Below are 25,291 nucleotides of genomic sequence, written 5' to 3'. Positions count from 1 at the left end.
ACTGAAGAACTCATCAAGATTCCAAGATTCCCAGATTCCCCTTCCCTTTATTTCCCTGGGAAGGGCTGAATGGACTGCCAGCAACAACACATCCCAATCATAAGCTTACTTCTCATGCTGGTCTGCTCGCTTGTCTCCCCACAAGCCAGACAATAGTGAGTGCAGGCTGTTGAGTGATCACTTGAGTGAAGTTCTAGTTAACATTTCATGCTGGAAAGCCAGCAGCACTGTCTAAAACACCAGGAAAGAAGAGCTGAAGAAAGAAGGTAGGAATATTGTGAGGACAGAAAGCCAGCTGCTCTCCAGGCACCAGCACCCCTCTGGAAACTCTGCCTGAAATGCAGTAGAGAAAGAGAAGCCTCAGGCTGCTGCATGATAGAGGTAGAAGCCAAGACCCTGTGGGATGCCGGGGTGGAGGTACCACATTCTGCCCAGTACCATCACCCCAACAACAACGCAAGCACAGTGCACACTGTAGCTGCTTACTGACCTGTCACTGTTACTACATAACATACATACCCTGAAGGTGAATGTGGGATAGGCATTGGTGCTCAGCATTGAGGGATCACACTCATGCCCATACTCTCTCTCCTGAGGAAGGGAAAAGAAGGCAAGGGCATGGGACAGCATCCTGTGCAACATCAACTGTCAGAAACATTCAAATGGAGGAGAAACTCCTCTTCCAGTTCATTTGCAGAGGCTCATTACCAGCCACTGCTGGAGAAGGACGCTTCTGCTGCTGGACCCTGGTGGAGGTAGAACAGGATCACTGTCAGGGCCAGCACTTGTGCTCCGATGAGATTGTTCTCCCTTTTGGCTTACTCCCTCCAGTGGATACTACCCATTCTTCTCTGTGGCACAGGCGATGGCAGCATCCAGAGCAAGATGGAGAAGGGGAACCTTCTGGGTCAGGTGCTGAAAGGATGGACAACACTATACTCTTCATGACTCACAGTTAGATGAGCTATTGGGGAGCATCACTGGGGGAGTTGAGCCAAGATATGGAAAGTTATTAAGGCTTCCCGTGAGCCAGATTTCCAGCAGAGCTCCATGCTGGTCTTCCCTCTTCCTCCCAGAGAGCTACAATAAAGGCAGCTCAGCAGATCTCCTGCACCTCACTAATTTCTGCTTATGAACTTCACCTTCTCACAGAAGGATGGGTGTACAGGGTGCAGGAAAATCAAGTGCAATATCTCCTTGATGAATGCACCACAGTCCTTTTGCTGTTTCACATTGAACCAAAGGGAGAATGAGACAAAAGGAAAAGATGAGCTCTTGATGACGTATTTGGGATACGGAAAGGCCACGTGACATCTTCTGGATGACAAATTCCTTTACATGGAGTCTTTGCTCTGCCTCCGTTACCCATGTGAAGGGAAGAAGAAAAAGCAGAGGACTGAACCTGGGTCTTGCCACGAAGAGCCAAGAGGCTAAGTGGTCTCCTGGAAAGGGGAAATCACAGCATGCCAAAGCCCTCGCAACCCTCGCTGATAGCTAGCTGCAGCATCTTGTGCACTTCTTCATAGGAGTCATAAGTAGGGAGGCACAACTGGTTAAAACTGTAAAACAAAAGAGAAATTCCATTCAGACTAGATCTGAGAGGGGACCATCCCCATCAGCTGTTTTTAGATGGGTTGACACAAGCGTCACACACATTACATGTTATACACTGCTTGCCAACCGCAACTAGCTGGTGTCATTCCCAAAAGCACAATGCAGGAAGTCCTACAACCCCAGGATACTTGCCAAGTGTGGGCTGTTGGCAAAGTACTGTGAGTTGGAGCTGCTATGATCTGGAAAGATGGACAGAGTGCAGCAAACCCTCCTGGGGGCAGCTGGGAGGAGCCAGTTGTGAACTGCAAGAGCCTGGCCAGCTCTTCCTGTGTGAAACTGGAGACCACAGTCCAAAACCACCTCATGACCTGTTAGGAAACAGGAAAGGTAAAGCCAGGTCAGCCAAGCAAATCAAATAAGCATATAAGCAAGTTGCAAGAAGATCACTCAGTTGCCCTTGTAAGCAAGTGCTTTACTAACAGAATTTTTATTGTTTTACCAGGGTGACACATAGAGGCAAGTATTACATAGTTTCTTATTATCAGTTAAAAGATATCCCACGCTACTACCTCCCACCAGTCCTTTCCCTTAAAGCAGAAATGCTTCTGCTCTCCCCACAGAGATTTTCTTTTTAGAAATACCTGCATAGGCAACGAGGTAGGTTTACAATGCAGAAGCTCATTTGCATCTTGCGCTATGCTAATCTTTTGCTTTTTCACATCCTTTGGTACTTTTGCAGGAAGGTGGAACCAGTAAACCAGTGTTTACAGCTAGAAGCTTGTACTCCCAATCTCTTTTCATCTTGGGCATTTTGGCACCTTCCATTATTTTTCTAAATGAAGCTGCTACCATTCCCATATCCCTCCCCCTGGGAAAGGCAGGGAGGGATGGGAACAATTACAGGGTACAAATTTAGGCTACTACATCAGTAGTCTTTACCACAGCACTGAATTCCAAACACTCCACTGAAATCATGATCTTCAAGCATCCCTTAGGAGATAAGTATATCACCATGAACAACTTCCGTAGCAGTATTTCCCACCAATTCCTCCTGATTCCCTGCCAAACTGTCCTTAATTAGTGCTTTGTTGGATTTTGTTAAAAATACCACTGCTGTTGATTTTTACCTGCTGGTAACTGATTAAGCATCACCTCTACTCAGCCAGGCTGAAGGATCTCTCTAGGGAGAAACATTATTTCATAATGCGTGCAGTCCCACTCCTGACCCCTGAATCTTCCAGTTTGTCCTTCTGGAAGCCTAATTTCCAACCACGAAATCTGTTCCCAGTTTAAGTTGTCTTCTGCTGTAGTTGGAATAACTGTTTTCAGTAAGCAGGAGGGAGAAACCCTTTCACTTACCTTCTCACGGAAGTGCCAAGATCCTCCTACCACTACAGCATGTGCCTTGAAGTCACAGACACTGATATCTCCAGTACCGCACATAAGCAACTGAAAGGCAAGAGATGCAGTCAAATTCAGAAACAAGGCAACAGCTACTGTGCAAATTACAAAAAGGGTAGAGATGCTTAGGGAGGCGGCAATTACCTCAAGCTCATTCTCATCAAAAATAGCCAGGAGGTTCTCAGGAACTAACTCATTAAGACCTGGAAGAAAAGAGGAGAGAAAAGCAGCAAGTGCTATCCCCTGGAACATAAAGGCAGAAAGGAGCAGGGAGCAGACAGCATGTTACCTTTCAGGAAGTGATCCACCTCCTCTCTAACCTGACTGGCCAGCCTGTACTGCGCAAGCAGATTTAGATACAAGATTTTGTTTTCATTGGTCACAGGAACTTGAGCCCCTCCTGCCACCAGTTCCACTACCTGGAAACAGAAGAACACTTGAAGCAAGTGTGACCAGCAGCGTTCCCCAGACCTGAACTCCCAACCAGAATAAACCCAAGCAAAGAGCTACTGCCCAGAGTAAGCTCAATTTTCTGGGGTACATAGCAGAGTTCTCAGCCTCCCCTGCTACAGGCAGAAGGATTACACTGTCCCACCTTCAGAATTGCCTCCCTCCTCACCTTCTCCAGCTGTCCTGTTTTGCTATACTTCTCTTCCGCAAAGACCAGATCCATCTCACTCACATCATTGTTCAGTATGAAACAAACTTTGGATTTATAGAATTCTGGGTCATCTGTTTCAAAATACTGTGTGAAACAAAAAGAATACAGGGACATGGAAGGAAGGAAAAAGAAAAAAACAAACGTACATTGTTAACCAGGACTGTGGATCTACTTGTACTACACCAACGTTCAACCTCTCCCCAGACCAATACAGGCTTCAGACAAGGCTGGGAAGCTTTACCTTGTAATGCATACGAAGTCCTATGATCTGAGCCAGGAAGGATCGGGTGAAGCGAGCTCGAACCAGTTGTTTGTAAGCACCTCCTAGAGACGATTCATAAAGACACTTTCCTACTAAGCGACCTGCAAATTCATACACTTTGAGTCGTAAATATGTCGGACGCCCTGGATTTGGATGCACCTGCATAAGAGGAAGCAAAATGAAATATCCAAGTACCAGACAAGACTAGCACAAATAGTCTTGTACCAGTTGTATGGTACCAGTTCAAGTCACTGCGTCTCTCAGGCTGCCCCAGGAGCTTTAGTGTAATATCCTCAAAGCCAAGCAATAGAAACAAAATGCCTGAACCTGCATAGGAAGAATACAAAATGTTTCACATGCACTGGCCAGAAGCTGTATGAGAGCAGAAATGGATTCTGAAACATTCAGACCCAACAAAACCTCTAAGACACTCCGATGCCACCTCCTCTTGCCCAGAAATCCAGCCTTCCCTGCTGACTGGCCACCCTCTGCTCTTCATCCAGCCAGTTCTTTGACACTCGAATGGGTTAAGATGACTAAGCAAAGCTTTGAGAAAGGCACTGGAAGTGACTGTGCAGGCAAGCTAAAAAAATCGGTAAGGTTGCACACCACTTAATAGCAGCAGCATTATTTAACCATCAGCATGTCAATGCACACATTTCTGTGCATTCAGGAAAGGAACTACAGACTCACCAAGGCCTGGTTGTTATCACTAAAGCGGGTAAAGAGTTGATTGGTGGTATCAAATAATGCCTTACAGATGAGCTCAAACCACTCTCTGCGTGGACCTCCCCAGTCCAGAGCTAGAAAATAAAACAAGCTTGGTCAACCACGGGTCATCAGATCAAGAGTTTCATGCATGCTGCTCAGTATTACCTGACATGAGAGGTCATCACAGTGAACAGCTTCACAGCAAAAAAAGAACAGTAGACAGGAACTCCAGAACTCTAGGTTCTGCTCCCAAACCTAGTCCTAATATTTTTACTTGGGCCTCAGGTCCCTATGTAAAGTAGGGATAAAATACCACCAGCAGGATAATACACTAACATCTGTGAGAAAGTGAAAGTTCTGGAAGCCACAAAGGATAGACATACTACAAGAAACCAGAATTTCAGACTTGAACTACTTCACCATCATTCCTTTCACTTCCTCCTCAAATATATTCACCGGATAACTCACCTTCTTCATCCTGAAAAATCACTTCAAAGTTTTTGCTCCAGTCAGAAACAGAAAAATTTCGTGTTGCTTTAAAAGACTGAAAAAAAAAAGAAAATTGGAGCAGTCATTACTGCTTGACACCCTGTAACTAATACACAATCCTGCACATGTGGATGTACAATTTAAGGAACACAAAACCCAAGAAACAGTCTAGTACTCTAAAGTATAAAAGTGAGAATTAGGAACTCCTAAAATCTAATTCTTATTTCTCCAAAGCCACAGAAGCCAATTCCATTATCCACAAAAATACAGCTCATCTTAAAACCAGTGTGAGGTCTTAGCACAGCACAGACATATCCCTCTCAAGGCTGCAGTACAGTATTGTTTAAAGTATTAAAATGCCCGTGGGAAGGAGCAATTTCTGTACAGCACTCTCAGCCCACAAGTTAGATTTAAAAAAGGAATGTTTCAGAGAGCATTAGAAAATAGCCTGAAGGGTTGACTGAGTTCATACTTAAAGCAAGTCACGATGCAAAAAAGTAACAAAATATTTCAAGTGTGTAGAACTTACTGTGTCCCGATTCTGGATTCCAATTAAATAAAATTAAAAAAGCTACACAGCAGTCCTCAGTTATACAAGTAGCTTTGGCTTAGCTTATCTTCAAGTAGGTTAAAGCATCATGCTAGTCACACCTCTGGGCTAAACACGTTGGTCACATTCATTGTGCCTGTCAACCCTGGACACTAAAGCTTACATTTATTATTATTATTATGGCACTTAATTTATTTTGTCTTACTAGGCTGTAACATCAGTGCTCATGACAGTGCAGGAATTTCCAAAATAGTGGTAAAAAATAGTCATGGAAATACTGTTTAGAAATGAAGTAATTTTGTAGCAAGCTATTAACTGAAACATAATCTCATAAACACTGCAAGCTCGTACATGCAGAAAATATTCCAAAACACAGATTTTACTGAGTGTAAATCAAGGGAAATCCCAGACACTGCTGCTTTCCCCAGAAGTGTTCTTTTCCATCTTTATAACATTATTGTTGTGAGACACATGTGGAAGCAATAAGTCAGGATAACTGCCTGTCCTGTGTACACAGTATTTAGAATGTCAGTTAAGAACTGTATTATGACTCTAAGTTTGATTTTGGAAACACATCAGCTCAGGTCAACATCGGTGGAGACTTAACTCAAGGACTCTACAGAATATTTTAATCATCACACTAAACCACTACTAGAAGCCTGTCAATGCAAGAGTTCCAGACATGCAGCTCAGTAACACCTGACTTAACAGCTTACCTCACTGAATGGCTCTGTACCAGAAAAACAGTAGAGAAAGACTCAAGAGCTCTAGGTTCTGCTCCCAAATCCGGTCCACGTAGACAGTGTCTCTCTGGGCCTCAGGTTCCAATGTAAAGTGGGGACAGAATAGCACCAGCAGATTTCCTGCTTTTACAGGCTATGCATTCATTTACCCTAGACATCTCTCAGGGCTTGGTTTACTCTGCACCAAGTTCCCTAAAAATTTATCAGAGGTGAAGTTTCTTAATTACTTAAGAAATTGATCTGATCTTACCAGCTGTAGAGAAAGAACACAGCATCTCACACAATACCAAACCTGAACACAGAGGAGCTACCTTGAGATTTTTTTTTTTTCCCCTGCCTCAAGCTGTCTACTGGCATCTGCCTTAAAACAGAAGGATTAATCATTTTTAGCATGGTTGCCCTAGCACATGCCAGTTTGTATTTCTTTAGACACCTAACAGAAGAAAAAGAATGGAGAAAGTATTGGGCTTAAGCAAAGTGACCTATACACTCACCGACTCCAGCAGACAGTGACGGCTGACCTTCAGCGTGACCTTCGAATGAGGTCTTTTTATATGCACCTGACGTAGTTCTCGCTGAAAGAAGTTCACTTTGTCCTGGAAGGTCTCTGAGCCTCCTGGGAATAGCGACAAATTTGGGTCAGGCCTGAGCTGTCAACACCTCGAACATCTAGAAGGCATTCCTACGACTAACTGCTCAGATCAGCTGTACAGCTCAAGGATGAGTTTATTACAACAAGGTATGGAGACAGAACTCTAAAGGCAGTTTGCAGTTAGTCTTGCTGACATTCAGATACTCACAGGTGCGCTTTCAAAGAGCCTGACAGAAAAGCCAAACTGAAAAGGAACAGCTGGAATGATGAAATACATTCACTGGAAGCACCAACAGGAACAGCCCATGAGACTCCAGGAATCAGAGTTCTCAGAGGTCATTCAGTGCTGGCAATCTTCATTCCCTGAGGAAACTAGCAGACTCAAGTGCCAACTTCCTGACTACTGTACCCACCTCACCGCCCCTTTACCTATGTTTTTATGCAGAGAACGAATGAAAGTGGCTGCCAAGATGTTCCTCTCCTTGCAGCTGAGCTCCACAGGGGGTTGGATCCCATCATCCACCACCAGTGTCAGTAATTTGTGCACAGGGTCAGGACCAAGGTATGAAAACTAGCAGTGAAATGATACAAGAAAGGGTAAACCCATCATGCAGATGGCACAGTATGTTCACTAGACAGAGCAACACCACCTGTGTTCTAAGACTCTCTCTGCACACCTCATGCAGATGCATTTAACAGGAACACTATTTCAAGCATCCAGACTCCAGTGAGGAGGCTGCTTCAAACTTCATACCTTAGCCTAGGAGCTTCAGTGGACACAGTCACAGCATTTTAGCAAGGTTATGAGGAAAATAAACAAGATAAATGCAAAAGAAATCAAGATTTTTGCCTAGCATTGGGACAAAAGGCAGGAAGGAGTGACACAATTGGCTCCTATTCATAAGTATTAGCAGAATTTAGGTACCAAGAGGGAATTCCAGAGTTCAATTTCACGAAATAAAATGTTGCTCTGTGGATGGAAGCCCTTCTCTCCAAAAGGAAAAATCAGACTGTCATTTACAAGGACCACAAGCTAACAACACGGAGGTGCCGTGACAGCTACATGGAATGAGGCTCACCTTTGTGCCAGGACATACTCTAAAGGTGAAAAGGCGCCACGGAATGATCTTCAGGTAAAATTCTTTCACTGAGAACTGCTGAGTAACCACAAGGGAAAAAAAAATGTTAAAGGTCACACATCTGTTAAGGGCTGTCTCTGAAACACATGAGGCACAGGACAGATCCCTAAGGCCAGACCTCCCTCCAACCCCAGGGACAGGTTTTTGCAACATTTGGTGACATCTTCTTCTGGCACAATACATAAAAACCTTTAAAGCTGTACAGAACGGCAAGCAGCTTGTCAGTAAGACTTTACTGTGTGCATTTACGATGCACGTGGGATCCCATCATGACAGAGATTTTACAGCAGTAAGCCACTGTGTTCAGTAGAACATCACCAGTCTAATTGGAAGGTAATATTAAGTACACTTGAGAGGCTGAATTCAGGACAAGATTGTAATACATTGACAAAAACGGTTTTGGAAAAAGTCACATTAACAGGACCATTGCTACTACTCCCTAATTTCCACAACCATTTCAAACAACTTTTAAAAAGCACTTGCAATTGCTAAATCCAGGAGATTTGCAGAAATTTCTTCTCAGTATTTCTGCCAGAACAAGTAACTACTAACTGTGGAACTGTCATCTTCTGGAGAGCAAGCTAAGATGAAATTTTAGTATCTTCAGACAAAACACAAAACCATTTCCTGCACAAGCCTGTTCTAGCTGCAATGACTGGAAAAAATTACAAGCAGCATTTCTCCAGAAACAAAGCAAATATGAACAGCAACCCCTTACAGAAATAAAATAGAGCATAGTAACAGTTATCTACTGTACAGGACAGATGCTCTAGGCATATATAGAGATATCCAGGGTTACAATTACGCAAGTGTCAGAATTGCATTAACAACTTCGGCACCTAAGGGAAACCTGCAACAGTACCCACTTCTGGTGATGTTCCTTAGCAGGTAATGCAATAGAAAAAGAGTATGAAAGTCCAGAACAATACTAAAGGATGAAAGCATGCTGAGCTCATGAGGACCCAGCACTCATTCCCAAAGTCCGTTCCTAGAGCTGCATGCAGCAGAAATTTAGAAATATCTAGCAACACCCTCCATCTTATAACTGTTTCACAGCCCTCTTTCTCTCTCTGTCAGGAAGGCAGTTCTTTCGCTTTGATATGTATCACTGCATTTTTCAGAATTTATTCAGACTGATAGATTAACAAAGTGAATTTAAATTTGTTAGTAGATATAGTGGAATTTTCTTTCTAGTTTCCCTGAATGCTCACAGGCAATAATAAGGGGTAATAGTTTCTATTAACATATTCTTACTATATGAGAATCCTCAGTTTCTCTTGACTTGATTGAATCATGTTTCTTCTACTTATACACTTACCCTTTGTCCTCTGAACATTTTTTTTCCTTTTCTTTTCCCTGAAACGTTTAAGAAACAGGACAAAGACACAAAATCTGAGAATTGTCTTCCTCAAAGTTCTGATATACAGGTATCAGAAACTGAGAAAGGGAATTGCAGGTCTGACTTGACCAGAGCAAAGGCAAGGCAAACAAACAAATCTATTGAACAAATAAAATAATCTATTGAACAATCACTAAGAAAATTCCCAGTAGGCTTTGGACCAGACCTAGAAAGACACAAGGAGTCTAAAACTTCAAGGAGCATTTTAACGTTATTCTCATTCATGAGCTCCATATTTGGTGTCTAGCCTTAGGCAAATCTTTTTAACCAAATCTGAGGCACCTAAATCTGGAGTTAATATATATGACACAAGGAAGCTCTTCAGTTGCAGTGTACTTTAAACATGCACTGAAGGATAACTTTGTGATATTTACCTTAGGTGACACATAGCAGTATACTTTTTTAGGTTTCTTCACTTTCTCAGGGGTTTGGCTGTCAGAAGGAGAATCTTCATCTTCATCCTCAGTTGCAGTAGAAGGACGGCGCTGTGAGGAGCTCAGGTGTGTTGGTGGAAGTTGCCACTGAGTGTTGGTATAACTAGGAGCATCGTAAAGGTAGGCTTCAAAGTAAATACTGACACCTGAGGTGGACACATTGCGTTCTACGATGTTCTTTTCATTCTCTGAGGGAAATGGATATAAAAGAGTTGTGTAAATCTTAACGGAGACCAGAATCAAAAAGTAAAGAATCCACAAATAACCACCAAATTAGTCACTATGATTTTACAGAAAAGGCTACACTCCAGAGGAAAACCTGGTCAAGTGAAACTCTTATATAGAGAACCCAGGAGTGGGATGACAAGATTTCAAGACACCAGTTTGTCTGTCCTGGCTTCAGACAATGACTGGTTTAAGAAAAAAGGAAAAAGGCATACAGAACTTCTCTCTCAGAGCAGCAGCCTGAAGGCATAGCTACTTGACAGCCACATTGCAGACTGGCTCACTCCTGAAGAAACCAGGAATTATAAAATTGTAAAAAAGCACATAGGTTACATGCAGTGTTCTTCATCCATATAGCTTAACATACAATACACGACCGGCTCACTTCTGGTATGGCTCAGATGCCAAGTACTAGCAAGCAATAAAAATCGCGTAATCTCAAAGGTAAACCTCATGTGCTTTTATCTGCTGATGGAACAGAGAGAATCAGCCTTCAGAGATCTCCCTTGTCAGCAGCAAATTCATTTACCTTAGCATTTCTAGAGCAATTAAGCATGGCTAGCCTGCAGGGAAGCCACATTTAGCTCTGCTACACGAGTGTGCAAAGCACTGGAGAATGAATAGTGAGTAGCTCTTCACTCACCACTTAGAACAATGATGTCAAAATCACCATTGCTTATGGGCTGATTCTGATAGGAGATGCAGGCATGGAAACACCCCCTACAGTGCAAGGTGAGTCGGAAGAACACTTCGCAAGTCTGCCGATTGGACACCACAGACTTCTCAAACACAACGTCCGAGCTCTCTTCTTCTTGAGGACCCAGCTAAACAGAAAACAAATTAATAGAGGGGGCTCTCTAGCTCACCTCAAGTCACGCAGCAAGGGATGAGGTTGCACTCACCTCATGGATGGAGAGGCTGTAATTGTGCTCATCTATCAGGGACACAGAATTGCTGGTGGGATTGTCATACTCATCTCTAGGAACTATCTGCAGAGTGTGCTGCTGTCCACAGGTCAGCACCAGAGTGGAGAAATGGCAGACAATTTTGGTTTTGGAGGGAACCACCATCCCTGAAGCAGACAACAACAGTTTAGAGTCAAACAAATTCCAAGGTGCAGCTGCAAAGAGCAAAGGAGACACAACTACGGGCACAATACCCTTGAAAATAGATCAAATCTAAACACATTCTATGCCCCTACATTCCAAAAACAAAGTATCTGAGCCCTGAAATACATGGTGTGGTGCACAGGGCCAGAAACTGAACACTGATAAAGCAAACCCAGTTACCAGCCCTCTAAAGAATGTTTCTTCCACCATTCTAACCTTCAATTCAAGAACTTGCTCCCACTGCACACACAAAGTACAAGACAGCTGACATCCAAGGAAACCTGCAAATTCTGCTTACCAAACTTTAGTCTAGAAGGTATTTGAGTTAAATCTGAGCTTCCTCTTCCTGAATGGGCATCTTAGGAAGCTTTGTATCTATTCACAATGCAATAGAATAGAGGTACTTTCAATTAACGTGTACATGAAATATGAAAGATGCCAATTGGGGTCAAAACACAAAAGTACAAGGAAACAAATTTAAAATGAATAAAAAGGAAATGTTTTTAAAGAAGTGTAAAATCAAAGGTATCAACAGCTCCAGGAACTTAAAGGAATAGAGTAGGGTATTCAAAAGAGGAGGAGTCAAATCATGGCAGCGTTTCCAATTCAGATACAAATAACTCAATCCTTTCACAAAAGGTATTCTCTGACTACTAGATGGATCACGAAGAAGTTACTACAAAACGGAGAAAATGACACAAGTGGTTAAGGAGTTTAAGCAGCAGCAATGACTTATTCTGTAAGGCAGTTTCTATTTTGCCACGTACTGGCAGTCACAAGCATGTTTTAGTCCTGAGTCTACTGCTGGGATCTACACATGGCAAGAGGAAAATGGTGAAGGGTAACCCTTTCCCTGTCACCTACCTATTTTAGCTGGAAACACATTTACCTAACTGCCTCCAATACCTCCAAATCTACTTTGAGTCATTAGAGGGTCACTTGGACCTTACCTGGCTGGAACACCTTGTAGTAGGGGCTGTAGGCCACATTCAACCCACCGAGTTTTACAGTGATCTCGTATCTCCCAGCCCTGCGCACAGTGAAGGCCACTTTCACCACATTGGAATTAGGCTCCTGAAGAACTTCCTGGGTTACAGGAATATCAATTGCTAGCTCCACATGGCAGATGTGAACTCGCAGCCCCACAGGCCGGTGAGCAGGGAAGGGTTGCCCATTTTTATAGAATAACTGCATAGGAAATGGAGAAGTCCAGGTCAGCAAAAATATGCAGTGCAGAGAGGAACAGAAAGCAAGTCACCTTGGGGAAACAAGGGCAAAAACCCCAGCTCAGCAAAGGGTAAAAAAAAAAATTAACAGCCAGCTCTGTCACACAGGCTGTGCTCTCCCAAGCAAACAGGGCACAAGTGGGCATTGAACAGCCTCATTCTCTTTCGTGCTGGGGTTCAAGTAAGTGTCCTGAAAAGAACATGCCTCTAGGCATTTCTTCTCTGCAATGTTAGTGTAATATCAGAGCAGAAACCAAGAGAACCCACTACTGAAAGGAAAAAAGCAAAGTCACATCCTTTCAGAGAAACAAGCAGATCTTGTCCGTTTTTGTACAGCTGAGCTCTGCAAAAGCTCTCACCAATTTGTTAGAGAAAACAGTGTGGAGAAGATGCTGACTCAGTCTGTAGTGATAAAGAAGCATCAGCATGAAAACAACGTGTTCAATAAAATCGCAGGCAGCTCCATCACAGAAGTGATCTGCCAGATAATGTCAGAAGGTAACATACACCAACCGGTACTTCCTCACAAGGAAAGAATTACACCCTTGAACCCTATCTGCACGGTTCTTCAAGAGCCAGCAGCTCGTGGGCCAGATCCTACCTGCCATCTGCAATCAGCCTGAGTCAGCAAAAGGTTACTATTATTCCCTGTTTCTAAAAAAGGGGCCTGAGGTAGTATGTATCTTGCCTGTCAGTGAGAGAAACCAGTGCATGCAACAGCTACTATTGATGAATAAAGGGCTAAGCAAATGGGAGACAAGCATGAAGTGGAAGGGCACACCGCTGGAGCCACCATGACTGAGAGTCAGTAAGGCGAAGGGAATAAATTTAAACAGGAACAGAACAAGTCCCTTTCCCCTCAGCTCTTTTTCGTTGACTGCCCTGGAGTTAGAACTCCTCACCTTCAAGCAGAAAGGTTTTCCTCACCTTCCTGAGGGGGAAGGGTATGGCTACCTAGCTGAACCTGTCTTATTTTGATACCCTTCTGGGTGAGGAAGGTGGTGCAGAAAGGTAGGCACATGAGCCCAGCAAAATCCATTCAAACATTCTCCATGTAGCTCCAAACTCCCAATGTTCACGCCTCTCACCTATCTGCTTTGTATACTTCACCCATTCCCCTACACTTGGCCTTTTGGAATTGGAGGGAAACAAGTCTTGGCAGGCTTTTCCAGGTCAGACAGAATAATACTCAATTTTGGAGGAACAGGGAGTGGCCATGAAGCTTGACAGCTCTTGAGTTGGTAAAATGCCCACTCTCATGCTCCCAACTTCAGCTGCACAACCAAAAGATAGCACCAAGTCTATTGAAGGCAAGGCTCAGCCCACTCACTTCCCAGTAAAGGGAGTAGTAGGTAGGACAAGCCTTGTCTCCTCAGGCTCTTCAGAGGATTCTAAAGAGAGGGAGATAAGATTTTAAGGAGTGCAAACCTCAGATATGCACTCACAGAGTTCTGCAACACAGTCACAGGGGGCAGAAGGCAAACAGATAGCTTTCCTACTCTTAAGTTACATCCAGCTTGGCCACCCCAAAAAAATTTGAAGAGCCCATCCCTAATTCAGACCTCTGTTCCTGCCCCCAAAGTCGCATGGAAACAGAAATATTCCCTTACATGCACTCGGAAGGCCATACTATGGCCCACCTCATAGGGGTCCTTCCAATCCCAGGAGATTTTGCAGGACCGGGGATCCAGGTAGTTGCCTCGCACGTAGTCATAAATAGTTCGCTCCCCTCGGCGTTCCCGGTCCTCATGCTGAAGGAAGCTGACTATACGTGCGGCAAGCTCAAAGAGGAACTTAATGGTGAAGAAGAAAGCTACCACAGATACTGTGATCCCACCTGCAGCAAGGAGAGAACAGAGGGTGGTTGAAGCAGCATGGCTGAGTCAGGCACTAAAATTCTCTCTGCATCAGCCCAAGCTGCCTTTTATTAATAACATTCTACTCAACTGCAAATTAGGTGTTTAAGGCAGAAGCTACTGTGTGAACATTTATGGTTTGTGTTATGCTACAAAGAAGATTAGAGAATAAGAAGTCCCTTAAAACTCTGCAAATGACCGCAAACAGAGGAAACAGGTAAAGGTGGTACAGAGTCTCAGGTACAGCTAGCAGACATCCCAACAGAAGCATGAAATTCCCTTTGAGTTGCAATTAGAACTACAGAGATTCCTTTAAGGGAAACAGTCATATAACCACACAAGCCCTGCACATCACATCAAGGCTAGATTAAAAAGCATCACAGAGGCAACAACCCTGCACTAGTTCTTGAAAGAGAAAGTAAAGGGATGGCTTAGGAATGAGGTCAATGGAAGGACTTTAGGAACAAGAAGAATGGTGGAGAGGCAAGTCTGCCAGGTGGAGGGCACAGTGTGGGGTGACAGTAACTTCATGTTTGTTAGGTAGACTCTGAACTAACATGAAAGCAGAGGCTTTCAAGAAACCCTTCTAAAGCCTACGGAGAGGTCAACAAATACAGTGGCAGCCTTTCCTTCACTTACCAATAATGTAAAACATCAGGTCCCTTCGGTGAGACACACAGCCGAGGATCACAGCTGCATCTAGAACACAAAATAGGCCAAGTCCAGTCCAATGACTCTTCCTCACACACGCTGGCCTAAATTTAGTCTATGATTCTTCAGACAAGTACCTATCGATCATCTATCTTCCTCTCCAAGGACATCCTTAAAGCATTATTCCATAACACTGAAATATGCAAACAGCACAGCATGCTACAAGGAACAGTTCTCCCTCCATCACAGATTCCCACTCAGATTTAGGGATCTATAAGAAGGACAATATATTATCCTCAGAAACCAGTGAGAGCAGGTTCTGGGTACTGCAAGAAGGAGCTACTTTTTGCTGGATCACCAACTTCAACAGCAGTGGCCAAAAGCTACTCATCCAAACTCACACCTACCAGCTTCTGCAAGTCACAAAGTTAACTTTGAGTCTGCCATGAAAGCACATCACAGAGCCACCATCAAAATGGACAGAAGCTGACCCTCATCCAGCAACCTTAGAAGAAAAAGCTATGGAACAAAAGAGTTGTGGACAAGACCATCCCCATTTGTTCAGAACAAACAAAATCCTTCCAGGGCAGAGCTGAATCCATTTTTTGCCCTGTAGCTCTACTACGGAAAGTACGAACGCAACTGGAAAACAGTCCATCTGTATTTTCTTACACACTTCAGCAAAGTGGAGTCTCGCTGGTGAAACTCTCGCTGATCAACACACAAGCTAAAACCTTGTTTTCGTACACTATTAAGATTACAGCAATTTTTAGACACACCAGCCTAGAATCAAGTTCTCACTGAGGGGACTGTTAAACAAACATGTAGTAAGAAGACCGCACCCAGAACAACCACATGCTGTTTGGTTGATAAGACATAGCTGACAGATGGAACAAGAGCAGCAGCAAGGAACGTGACAATTAGACAAACAATTTGGCATACACTAATGCATACAATATAGCTCGCCATGTCACCATTCAGTTAGTGAGAAGCTACATTGTGCATTCAAGCTGCTTTTTTTTTTTTTTAAATGAACACAAAAGGGGAGTTACTCATCAGTCATCTCAACAGCAGCAGCAATGGACATCAGTATGCAGAAAGCTTAAATGAGGTATTTCGTCCCAACAATAGCCATGAATTTTCAGCCCAGCAATTCCCCTTTGCGGGTTTCCACAGATATTCTACCCCTCCAGCCAAAAAGCAATCACATACCTTTATACAAGTGCCCATGTCCTAAAAGCCAAAAAGGGGGTACCCATTCTTCAGCATCCTTCCTCTTTGTGCCCAACACTGGGGCAAACGTCAGCAAGACGAGGCCATAGAGAAGATTATCACAGAAAGAGAAACTCCTGGAACTTGCATCACAGAATCACTGCTGCAAGGCAAGGACCTGAGCACAGCAATTTCTTCTTCTTTGTGGAAAAGGGTTGTCCTGTAGCTTGTTGTTTGCTAGCTTCCCTGCAAAAGGAAAAAAAGAGAAAAAAGCTAGATCCCTCCATTGTTGTGGATGAAAGTAGAAACACGTGAGAGGTGCAAGAGTATCGCTCGATGTCAAATCCGTAACAGAGGTGCTATAACTATATCGCTGTTGATGAGGTGCGAGGCTTCACCATATCCTTAACCTCCACCTTTCACAATCTCATTTCATTGTACGACCTCCTGAAACTAGCAGGTTCAAGACAGAACAGAACACATCCTGCCTTCATAGGTTTCATCAGGCCCATGGGTTTCATGGAGCAGCTAAGAACCTGCATGCTATTCATGAGGAGTGCTAAGGATGAGGTACCACTTCAAGCCTTCACATCCTTCAAAATGTCATGTACTATTCTCAAACTGATTTTGCCCAGATTTAGAGGGCTATTTATAGTCAAGTCTAAAAATAAATAAATCTTTGAAAGTTCTTGGACACCACAGCAAACTAGATCTTTTTCTTTTTTTTTGCTGCTGTTCTTTTAGGTATTCAGGAAACCAGTATCCTCATAAGGCATTTCAATTTCAGCAGCACTATGCACTAAATTACAGCTTACTGTCAGGATTGAGATAAAAAAATAAAAATCTAACAGAAAGGATTAATGCAGCCCACAAAACCCAGGACGGACGCCAGAAGAAAAGCTGCAGAGCCCACACAGTCGGGTATCTACTCATTCATTACACGAATTGTATAAAGTAGTGAGAATGAAATGAACAGACCCAGGCTCACCACAGCAGCTGTCTGTAAAGACAGTCACCTCTTCCGGGGATGCAAGTGATGCGCTCCTCCTGCCTGCCATACCACTGCCACAGCTGCCACCTCCTCCTTACGCCCCCCTCACCTACCTTCCTCTTCAGATGTCTCTGATTTCCCTCCATCCCGATAATCACACAGATCTGGTTGCCTTCGCACACTTCCACTAGGCTTTCTAACGCATATGAAAACCAGCAGGTAAGTCTGCGCAGAGCTCTTTGCACTGCAGAAGCAGCCAGACTCTCACTGTCTTTTCCTCCCCCACATCTCAAGGAAAATCCCACCCACTCAGCTATTTTCTTCTTTCCTCTGCGTGAGCAAACAGCGTTGAAGTCCCCAGGGCATAAGTTTTCATTCTCCTAGATGAAGCTTCAGGTTTCTAAACTCATATCTCTGTGTATTAAGGATTTCAGACCTAGCAATTTCCTCGATATTTTAGTTCTTTCACAGTACATATCCAAGATGTGCTACAAATACCTGGTTGAAACTCGGCTCCAGCTTGGCCTGGCTGTGGAAGGTGTGTGGCTCCTCCCCACACAGCTGAGGAATTTCACAGAAACTTATCAATGTTTGGGAATCTATGAGATCTCACTCCAGCATCTTACAGAACCAGTCTCTTCACGTCACCAAAAGAACACTAACACAAAACTGGCCCTGTGGATTCATCTACCAAAGCTATTTCTGCCTCAGTCCATAACTCCTTCCCTTCTGTAAAGCATACCACAAGTCACACACCCTCTTTCTCAAAAGCATAAAAAGAGAAAGATCCATCATTTCAACCACAAGGGTTTTTAAGTTAATTGAAGCCTGACTGTCTTGATCTGGGTTGCAGAATTTCAGAGCTCACTGGACATAGGGAATTAGTTATGTCCCTCAATCACCACAGCAACATCTCTACATGAAGTGGTAAACAAGACACCAAGTCAGGTGGTCGCCAGAGATGAAGTGGCTGTCATACAATCAACTTCCCTCTAGCATACACACTGCCAGCAGCTTTAAGGATGCTCTTGCAGCTGGGATACATTGGGGTAAAGAACTTCACTGCGAGTATCTGGTATCCAAGGTATGTTGCCACTCACTTATCAGAATGCAGATCTAAATTAAAATAGTATCTGTGCTAAGAACTGCCAGCTAACAATCTGGGATATGAATTCTGAAAATCAGCAATATAAGGTGCCATTGTAGCTAGGCTGGGAAAAAAATGCTGAATTGTCCGACAGGCCTTCACGATCTTCATCCAAGGATAGAGCAAGCAATGGTCTCCTGCCATCTGCAGGGAAAATGGGGATTTGGAAAGCTTCACCTTGGTTTGACTCAAGAAGTAGTACTGGCATAATGGAGATAGACAGCATGGAATCATAAAATAACCCATATTAGTGCCATTACTTCTCTCAAGTCAGCAGGAGAGGAAGGCCAGTAATTGGAATACATTTTGTTTGTATTATCGCTGCTGTGAAGCCAGAAGAACACAGTGCAAAGCTCCAGAAGGAAGCACAAGTGTAGCTGCACATACTATAGGAACTATAACACAGTAATGGCACATCCATGTGGCTACAGCTACAAAGTCGGCTGGGGGCACGCTATACAGAATGGATTTACTGAGGTCCTAGGAAACCTGTTGTACCTCTTGGGTTTTTTGGTGCACTGATAAATTTAACTTCCTTTCTTCTCTCCCTTGACAAGTTCCAAAATTAAGAAGCAAGATGGATTTAAAACCTTTCTGCAGGTTGATACTACCTCATCCAACCAAGATGAGAGAACCCGTCATCTCTGTGCAGAGCGCCCTCTCAATCCATGCACACAAATGTCCACCACCAACAGCACGTGCATCTGATGCCACGCACAAGGTGACAATTCTCTTTTGAGTGAAAAGGCACATTATTTTCTCACGCTAAGTAAAGCATGCACAAACCAACAACAGGAATGCCCATGGGAACCTAACTTTAAAATATACCCACAGAAGACTGAAGAGTCAGTGCAAAAGGCACAGAGCAGGCTCCAGTATCAGCTGCCAAGGACAAACGCCACATCAGTGGCCAGCGTCCATACAAAACAGTCATTCTCTCATCAGGGCTGGAATTTGTCATATGCATTTACACATAAGCCAAATAAAATACTGGCAACAGGAAAAAAAAAAAAAAGAAAAAAAAAAAGGAGGCTATTGCCAGTTGCCTAAAACTAAGGACTTTTCATCGCAACTGAACCACCACCAGGGCTGTCAGCTTCCGCCATCCTCCTCAAACAAAGCAAGCCAGCCAGATGGGAACTTTCAGGCCAGTCTCATCTTAACACCAGATCTGCTTCCCAAGCCAGAACAACGTTCAGCCACCTGCCACCCTACACACCCACGGGGAAAGCAGATCACCCGCTTCCCCCTCGATTATTTCCTTCACCCAAACCACTCGTGCCACTTAAGCAGCATCAGGGGAGCTCCACCAACTACGCGTCCTCAACCAACAATTAAGCCTGGTACAATCACCCAGGCAGAAAGTTCAACTGTGGTTTCCCAGACAAACCCAATTCTCCTTTCAGTTTAATGTTCTTCCTCATTCTCAGAGCCTCAGTCACAGTTCTACTGAGGCCAGCGCTTCAGGAAAGCACTCCTGCATAGTACCTCATTGGCTGCATAGCTTTTTCTCACCAGCACACCAGATAAACCCAGTTGCACTTGGAAGATACCAACAGCTACAAGTTCTCACTAATCCCAGAAGCTTGCATGAAAAGGCTAACAACAGGGAGGCCTCTCTCACCCTTCTCTGCACAGGGCACTAGAAACCAAGTGCTTGGGACTAGTCTGAGAATGTTGAGAACATTTCCTTACATGTGCAGCAAAGATATTTTGGGTTGAACTACTCCATTATGGCTGCAGAAAGAATAGCTGAACTCACACTCGTTTGCTAGGATTTCAGGTCACCGCTGCTGGCAAGGTCTATAGACAACGACAACCCACTGCTTTTCATGAAGCAGCTCACGAGCTAGAGCGCAGCAGAGCCAGCATTACGTTAATTCTTCAAAGCAGGCCAGCAAGCTCGGGGAGGTGGGCTGATGGCCTCCGCAGCCTCCCAGCCCCGCAGAGCGGAGCTGAAGGGGGAAGCAGGGCAGCCGCTCCGCTACCGTTCGCCCTCCAGCCCGCACCAGCGGTGGGCTCGGCGGAGCCACCAAACCCCGCGTTTTTTCCACAGGCGTCAGCCCTCCCCCTCCTCCCCGGCGTGCCACCGGTACACCGACAGCGCCGCGCAAACGGCACGGCCAAGCCAAAAGAGAAAGCTGGAGGCCGCCGCGCTTCCCGCCGCGGGGCAGGCAGGGCTAGCCCCTCCCGCTCACCGGGAGCCGAGGCCCCTCCCGGGGCGGCCACCCGCCCGCCCCCGCGCTAGCCCTGGGCCTGCCGGGGCAGCGGCGGGGCGACCCCCGGTACGGGCGCCCCGGGGCCGGCGACGGGGCCGCCCGCGCCCCTCCCGCTACCGCCGCCCCGGGGAGACGCCCGAGCACCGCGGGGCGGCTGGGCTGCGGTTCTCTCGCCCCGGGAGCCCCGCTCTCCGCGCCGGAGCCCGCCCTCCCCCTTTCCCCCGAGGCGCGGGAGGGGGCGAGGAGCGCCGTTACCGAGGGCTCCGGCGGCGGCCGCGACGCCGGGCCCCCTGCTGCACGCGACGAGCGCGGGCTCCCACTGCCCCGTGCTGGACGGGCGGAACTGACGCCACTCCCGGACCTTCCCGGCGGGGCGGGCGTGCGGTGACGCGTCGTGGCGGCACCGGAAGTAGTGGCGGCGGCGGCGGCGGTGGCGGCGGCAGCAAGCAGTATGGTGAGCCGGGCGCGGGTCGGGGGGGTCGGGCCGGGGTCTCCCCTCAGCTCACCGTGGCTGCGTGTCCCTCTCCTCGCAGGGGAAGCAGAAGAAGGCGCGGAAGTATGCCGTCATGAAGCGCATGATCAGCCTCCGGGACCAGCGCATGTGAGTGTGGCTGCGGCGGGGCCCGGTCCCGGGCGGCGACGCGGAGCAGGCCGTCCCCCTGTCCCCTTCGGAAGGGGCTCCCGGCCCAGGCCTCTCCGCCGCTGGCCGCCCTGCCCTGTCGCCACCCCCCCAGGAGTGCCCCTGTGTTTCCTTGCAGTAACGAGAAGGATCGGGCGAAAGCCCCCGCGAAGAAGAAGGAGGACCCAAGTGCCATCAAGGAGCGGGAGGTGTAAGTGCTGCCGAGGCTCTGAGGAGGGAGGGCCCGCCGGCCACGCTACAGGCTGCAGCTAAGGGTGTTTCTGAGCAAAACTGCCAGAGTAGGAGACAGTGCCCCAAACCAAGGGATTGGGATTGGGCGGCCTGGCGGGTCACCATCCCACGCTGCCTTCTGTTGTTTTTGCTCATTATCCTTCTTTCATTCTGTGCAAGTTGTAGGATTGGATATGTTGCTAATTGCAATTAACTGATTTGAATTCTTTGTCTTCTTGGCAGCCCCCAGCACCCTTCTTGCTTGTTCTTCCAGTATAATACACAGTTGGGCCCCCCTTATCACATCCTGGTTGACACCAACTTCATCAACTTCTCCATCAAGGCCAAGCTGGACCTAGTGCAGTCAATGATGGACTGTCTCTATGCCAAGTGTGAGTGTTTGCATCACTTCTTCTGGACCATGTAGTGCCACGGTGTGCTCGTGATGTGCTTTATCAGCCTCATGCCACTAGCTGAGGATAACAGAAATCTTGAAAAAAGGATATGTGGTATAATCATCAAGCTCATTGTTCATGGCTATGGTAACCCGGGAACTGTCTCTGGTTTCAGTCAAACAGCAGCCTTAAACGCTAATCTCAACAGAGGTAAAGCATTAGTAACTTAAAAATCTAAAATTACCATAGCGTGCTCAAACTCACTGGCTCTACATTTCATCACTTTGCAACCTTATCACTTTTCATAAGTTTAAAACTGTAAGTAATATATTATAGAGTTCCATGATAGTTCCTGGGCATGTGGGCAATAATATGTAGGGGTCTGTGAGGCAATACTGCTTGGTTTAATACAGGCTTTTTTTGCATGTAGGTATTCCATGTATCACAGATTGTGTAATGGGTGAAATTGAGAAGTTAGGACAGAAGTACCGTGTGGCGTTAAGGTAGGTGCAGGGTGTTCTTCTCCATTTCTAGAACTTAAATGTTTTAGTATAAATAAATGAAAAGCACTTTCCATGATGTTGCTTTTGCATTAGAGGGTGGTTAGGTTGTTGCAAAGCCCTGAGCTTGGTTTTATTTCTCTGTCTGTATGAGATCAGTACAATGGTTCAAGTTTCAGATTATTTTTTGAGAAACTAAATGCTAGGTATGAGTGCACAATACTGATCTGTAAATCTTTTTCTCCTGTAAGACTTTCAAAATGCCAATTCCTCCTGTTTCTTAAAATACATATAGATTATTTTTTTTAATTATAGACATTTCTAAAAATAAAGAAGTGACCCAAGTCTTATGGCACCTTTCACTTATGTCTCATGTTATTCCTGCAGGAGTAGGTTGCATGTACTGATAACCTAGAGCCAGGTTATTGTGTGATCTGTACAAAACTAGTTGAATGTATTTTGTGCTTTCCAGGTGTACCAGTCAAATGTATTGTTCTTTACTTTTTTTTTTTCGGCCTGTTGTGTTGTAAAGTGTCTGAGTGCATCCTCTAAAGAGCTTTGATGTTCCCCTTTAGAGAGCAGGTGAAGTGCTCCTGTATGCATTGTACGAACTATCAGATACCAGAAGTTCTAGTTCTTCCCACAGATATCTTGTTTCAACTTACTGTGTTAGGCAAGACCCTAACATTGTAGGGATCTTGAATCTGACTAACAAGTACTAAGAAATACTTAACCTATAATAATTATCCAGAGAAAATGCATTCTTTTGCTCCTCGTTTCAATTGACTGTTGTATACCATTCGCTCTATCACTTCATCCCTTATTTTGAGAATAAAGTGCTGCAGATCACAGAAAGGGGCATTCCTGTTCCTCCATACTGTGTAGAGTCTGGTCTAATTGCTGTGATGCTGCCTTATGTCCCCACAGAATTGCCAAGGACCCTCGGTTTGAACGCTTGCCATGTATGCATAAAGGAACCTATGCAGACGACTGCTTGGTACAGAGGGTCACTCAGGTATTTCTGTTTCTGAAATTTTCTATGCTGTGCTAAGATACTAAAGATTCCTGAACCCTCCTAGTTACTGATGACTTAAATTTCCCACAAAGTAACTGTAAAATCTCACTAAGGGGCAGTTTCAGTCCCTAGCACAATTTTATTTGAAGCAAGGTATAGTCTTCCCTGAGCATTCTTGTTGTATAGGATGGCATCAAGAAGCACTTGGGATGGGAAAGCTGTCTGCTGGGAAGGCTGGACAGACTTTGAATATTTCTACGAGTCCATATTTTGATGAGCAGAATGATGTTACTAGTCTGCTGTAGAATTCTGTACAAGTCCTAGTAATGCCTCGCTAAGGACTCATAGCCATACAAGACGTGTTAAATGAGCTCACTGAATAGAAGCTTTTGCTCAGCTTTGTCTCCTTTCTGCGCATTGGATCTGGTGTTGAATCTGACTGGCCTCTTTTTTTGCAGCACAAATGTTACATTGTGGCCACAGTGGATAAAGAGCTCAAGAGGAGAATACGAAAAATCCCTGGAGTGCCTATAATGTATATTTCCAGGCACAGGTAAGGGACCTCTGACAGGGAGGAACACTGCCTGGCAGAATCCTTGTCTGACAGGGACTCTGTCACCACGTACTTCTTCTCTCCTGCATCGTCTGTAGTGCAGGTTGCAGTAAAGGGCCTAGCATTTGCACGAAAATAAAAGTACAGCTGCTGCTGGGAAGAGACTGGTCACAGACCCACTTTTACTGCAGTCTACATGTTCACTTGCTTTTACCTGGAAAACTAGTTGCCTTGAGGCCAGTGTTTACATAGACCAGTTTTGCTTACCAGCAGCAGCAGGACTACCAGGCAAGTATATTCTACAGGTTCTTGAGGAAAAGAACCATTCTTGTTCCATATTCTATTGGGTAGCTTTGTGTACCGTCAGCTAAGAGATTGAATTTGCTGCTTAGATAAAAACCAAACCAACTTGGAAGGATGCTAGTGCAGCAATTTCAATGCAACAGATTTTTCCAGTATCTGCAAGTACTGGCTCATTTTATTATTATTATTTTTTAATATGCAATAGGACCAGTGATCTACTGCAAAAATATTTGCTTAAATTAATTTCCTGTTCCTTCCGAAGTGCTCATAAAGCCTAGACTAAGAAGACTTTACTCTCCTTTGTTTGTCATATCCAGTGTTTTAATATTTCTTCTGCATAATGTAGACCCCAGAGGATTTATCGTGCATAGAACCTATGCCAAATTGTTTCACACGGTGGTAGATTTGTTTGGTAGGATGGTAAAGGAAGAAGTCAGGACATGGAGAGAAAAGGGCTGAAGACTTCTGATGGGAGGCAGTTGTGCTAGCAGTGGAGACAATGAGTCTACTAACATGCAGACAGAGCAGTATGTCAGAAATGAGGAGGGTGATTGTTATAAGTATGTAAAGTCTGAACTGATCTATAATTAGAACACGGCTCAGAAGATTTTTCTCTCAAAACATCTTTGCCCTTTATTCACTGTGGCCATGAATCATAAGTTGAATGGCCAAAGTTTTATTCTTTCTGGTAGTCTGCCCTTAACTCCTAAGTCACATCTTGCAAAAACACCATCTTTTTCCTTCTCTGGAGATGGTGACTTTTACTTTTTGAGATGCCCGATTTCTGAGTTTGAGGTGAAGGATAACAGCAACCTTGTGACGGCTTTTCACTTTAGAAATTAATATGTTTCGTCCTGGGGATCTGAGCTGCGGAGAGAAATGCAACAAAGCTTCTTGCTGTTCAGGCTGCCTGTAAGCCTGTTACTGCATGGGGAGTGATGTGGAATAGGTTGTCTTCATAGGTTTTCCCTCTTTCTTTCTCAGATACAATATTGAGAGGATGCCAGATGATTATGGAGCTCCTCGATTCTAACCTGTCCAGCCAAGCCATTGATGCCAGGACTCTGAGTCAGGATAAGGGTCCTTCTGGTTGCAACCCTCCTG

General features: G+C 44.9%; 2 protein-coding genes across 2 annotated transcripts; one reads left to right on the top strand and one right to left on the bottom strand.

Annotated features, from left to right (window-relative positions):
• Positions 1-1,456: 1,456 nt before the first annotated feature.
• Positions 1,457-21,139, bottom strand: AREL1 (apoptosis resistant E3 ubiquitin protein ligase 1; the record flags this gene model as incomplete). Its single annotated transcript, XM_082000140.1, has 21 exons — positions 1,457-1,559; positions 1,747-1,922; positions 2,914-3,003; positions 3,100-3,158; positions 3,245-3,374; positions 3,575-3,700; positions 3,858-4,037; positions 4,572-4,681; positions 5,058-5,133; positions 6,866-6,987; positions 7,393-7,534; positions 8,043-8,120; positions 9,876-10,123; positions 10,804-10,984; positions 11,063-11,232; positions 12,220-12,457; positions 14,106-14,332; positions 14,991-15,050; positions 16,215-16,292; positions 17,319-17,401; positions 21,078-21,139. The coding sequence occupies 21 exons, from the start codon at positions 21,137-21,139 to the stop codon at positions 1,457-1,459; spliced, it is 2,739 nt and encodes a 912-aa protein (XP_081856266.1).
• FCF1 (FCF1 rRNA-processing protein) lies at positions 21,108-25,220 on the top strand (the record flags this gene model as incomplete). The annotated part of the gene is made up of 7 exons (XM_082001071.1): positions 21,108-21,172; positions 21,330-21,401; positions 21,665-21,813; positions 22,247-22,319; positions 23,244-23,331; positions 23,790-23,884; positions 25,172-25,220. The coding sequence occupies exons 1-7, from the start codon at positions 21,138-21,140 to the stop codon at positions 25,218-25,220; spliced, it is 561 nt and encodes a 186-aa protein (XP_081857197.1). The 5' UTR covers positions 21,108-21,137.
• Positions 25,221-25,291: the final 71 nt, after the last annotated feature.

The sequence above is a fragment of the Phaethon aethereus genome, assembly GCF_964289735.1.
Source record: "Phaethon aethereus genome assembly, chromosome: 5".
In the NCBI taxonomy this organism is placed as follows: Eukaryota; Metazoa; Chordata; class Aves; order Phaethontiformes; family Phaethontidae; genus Phaethon; species Phaethon aethereus.
This window is presented reverse-complemented; position numbering and strand designations above follow the sequence as displayed.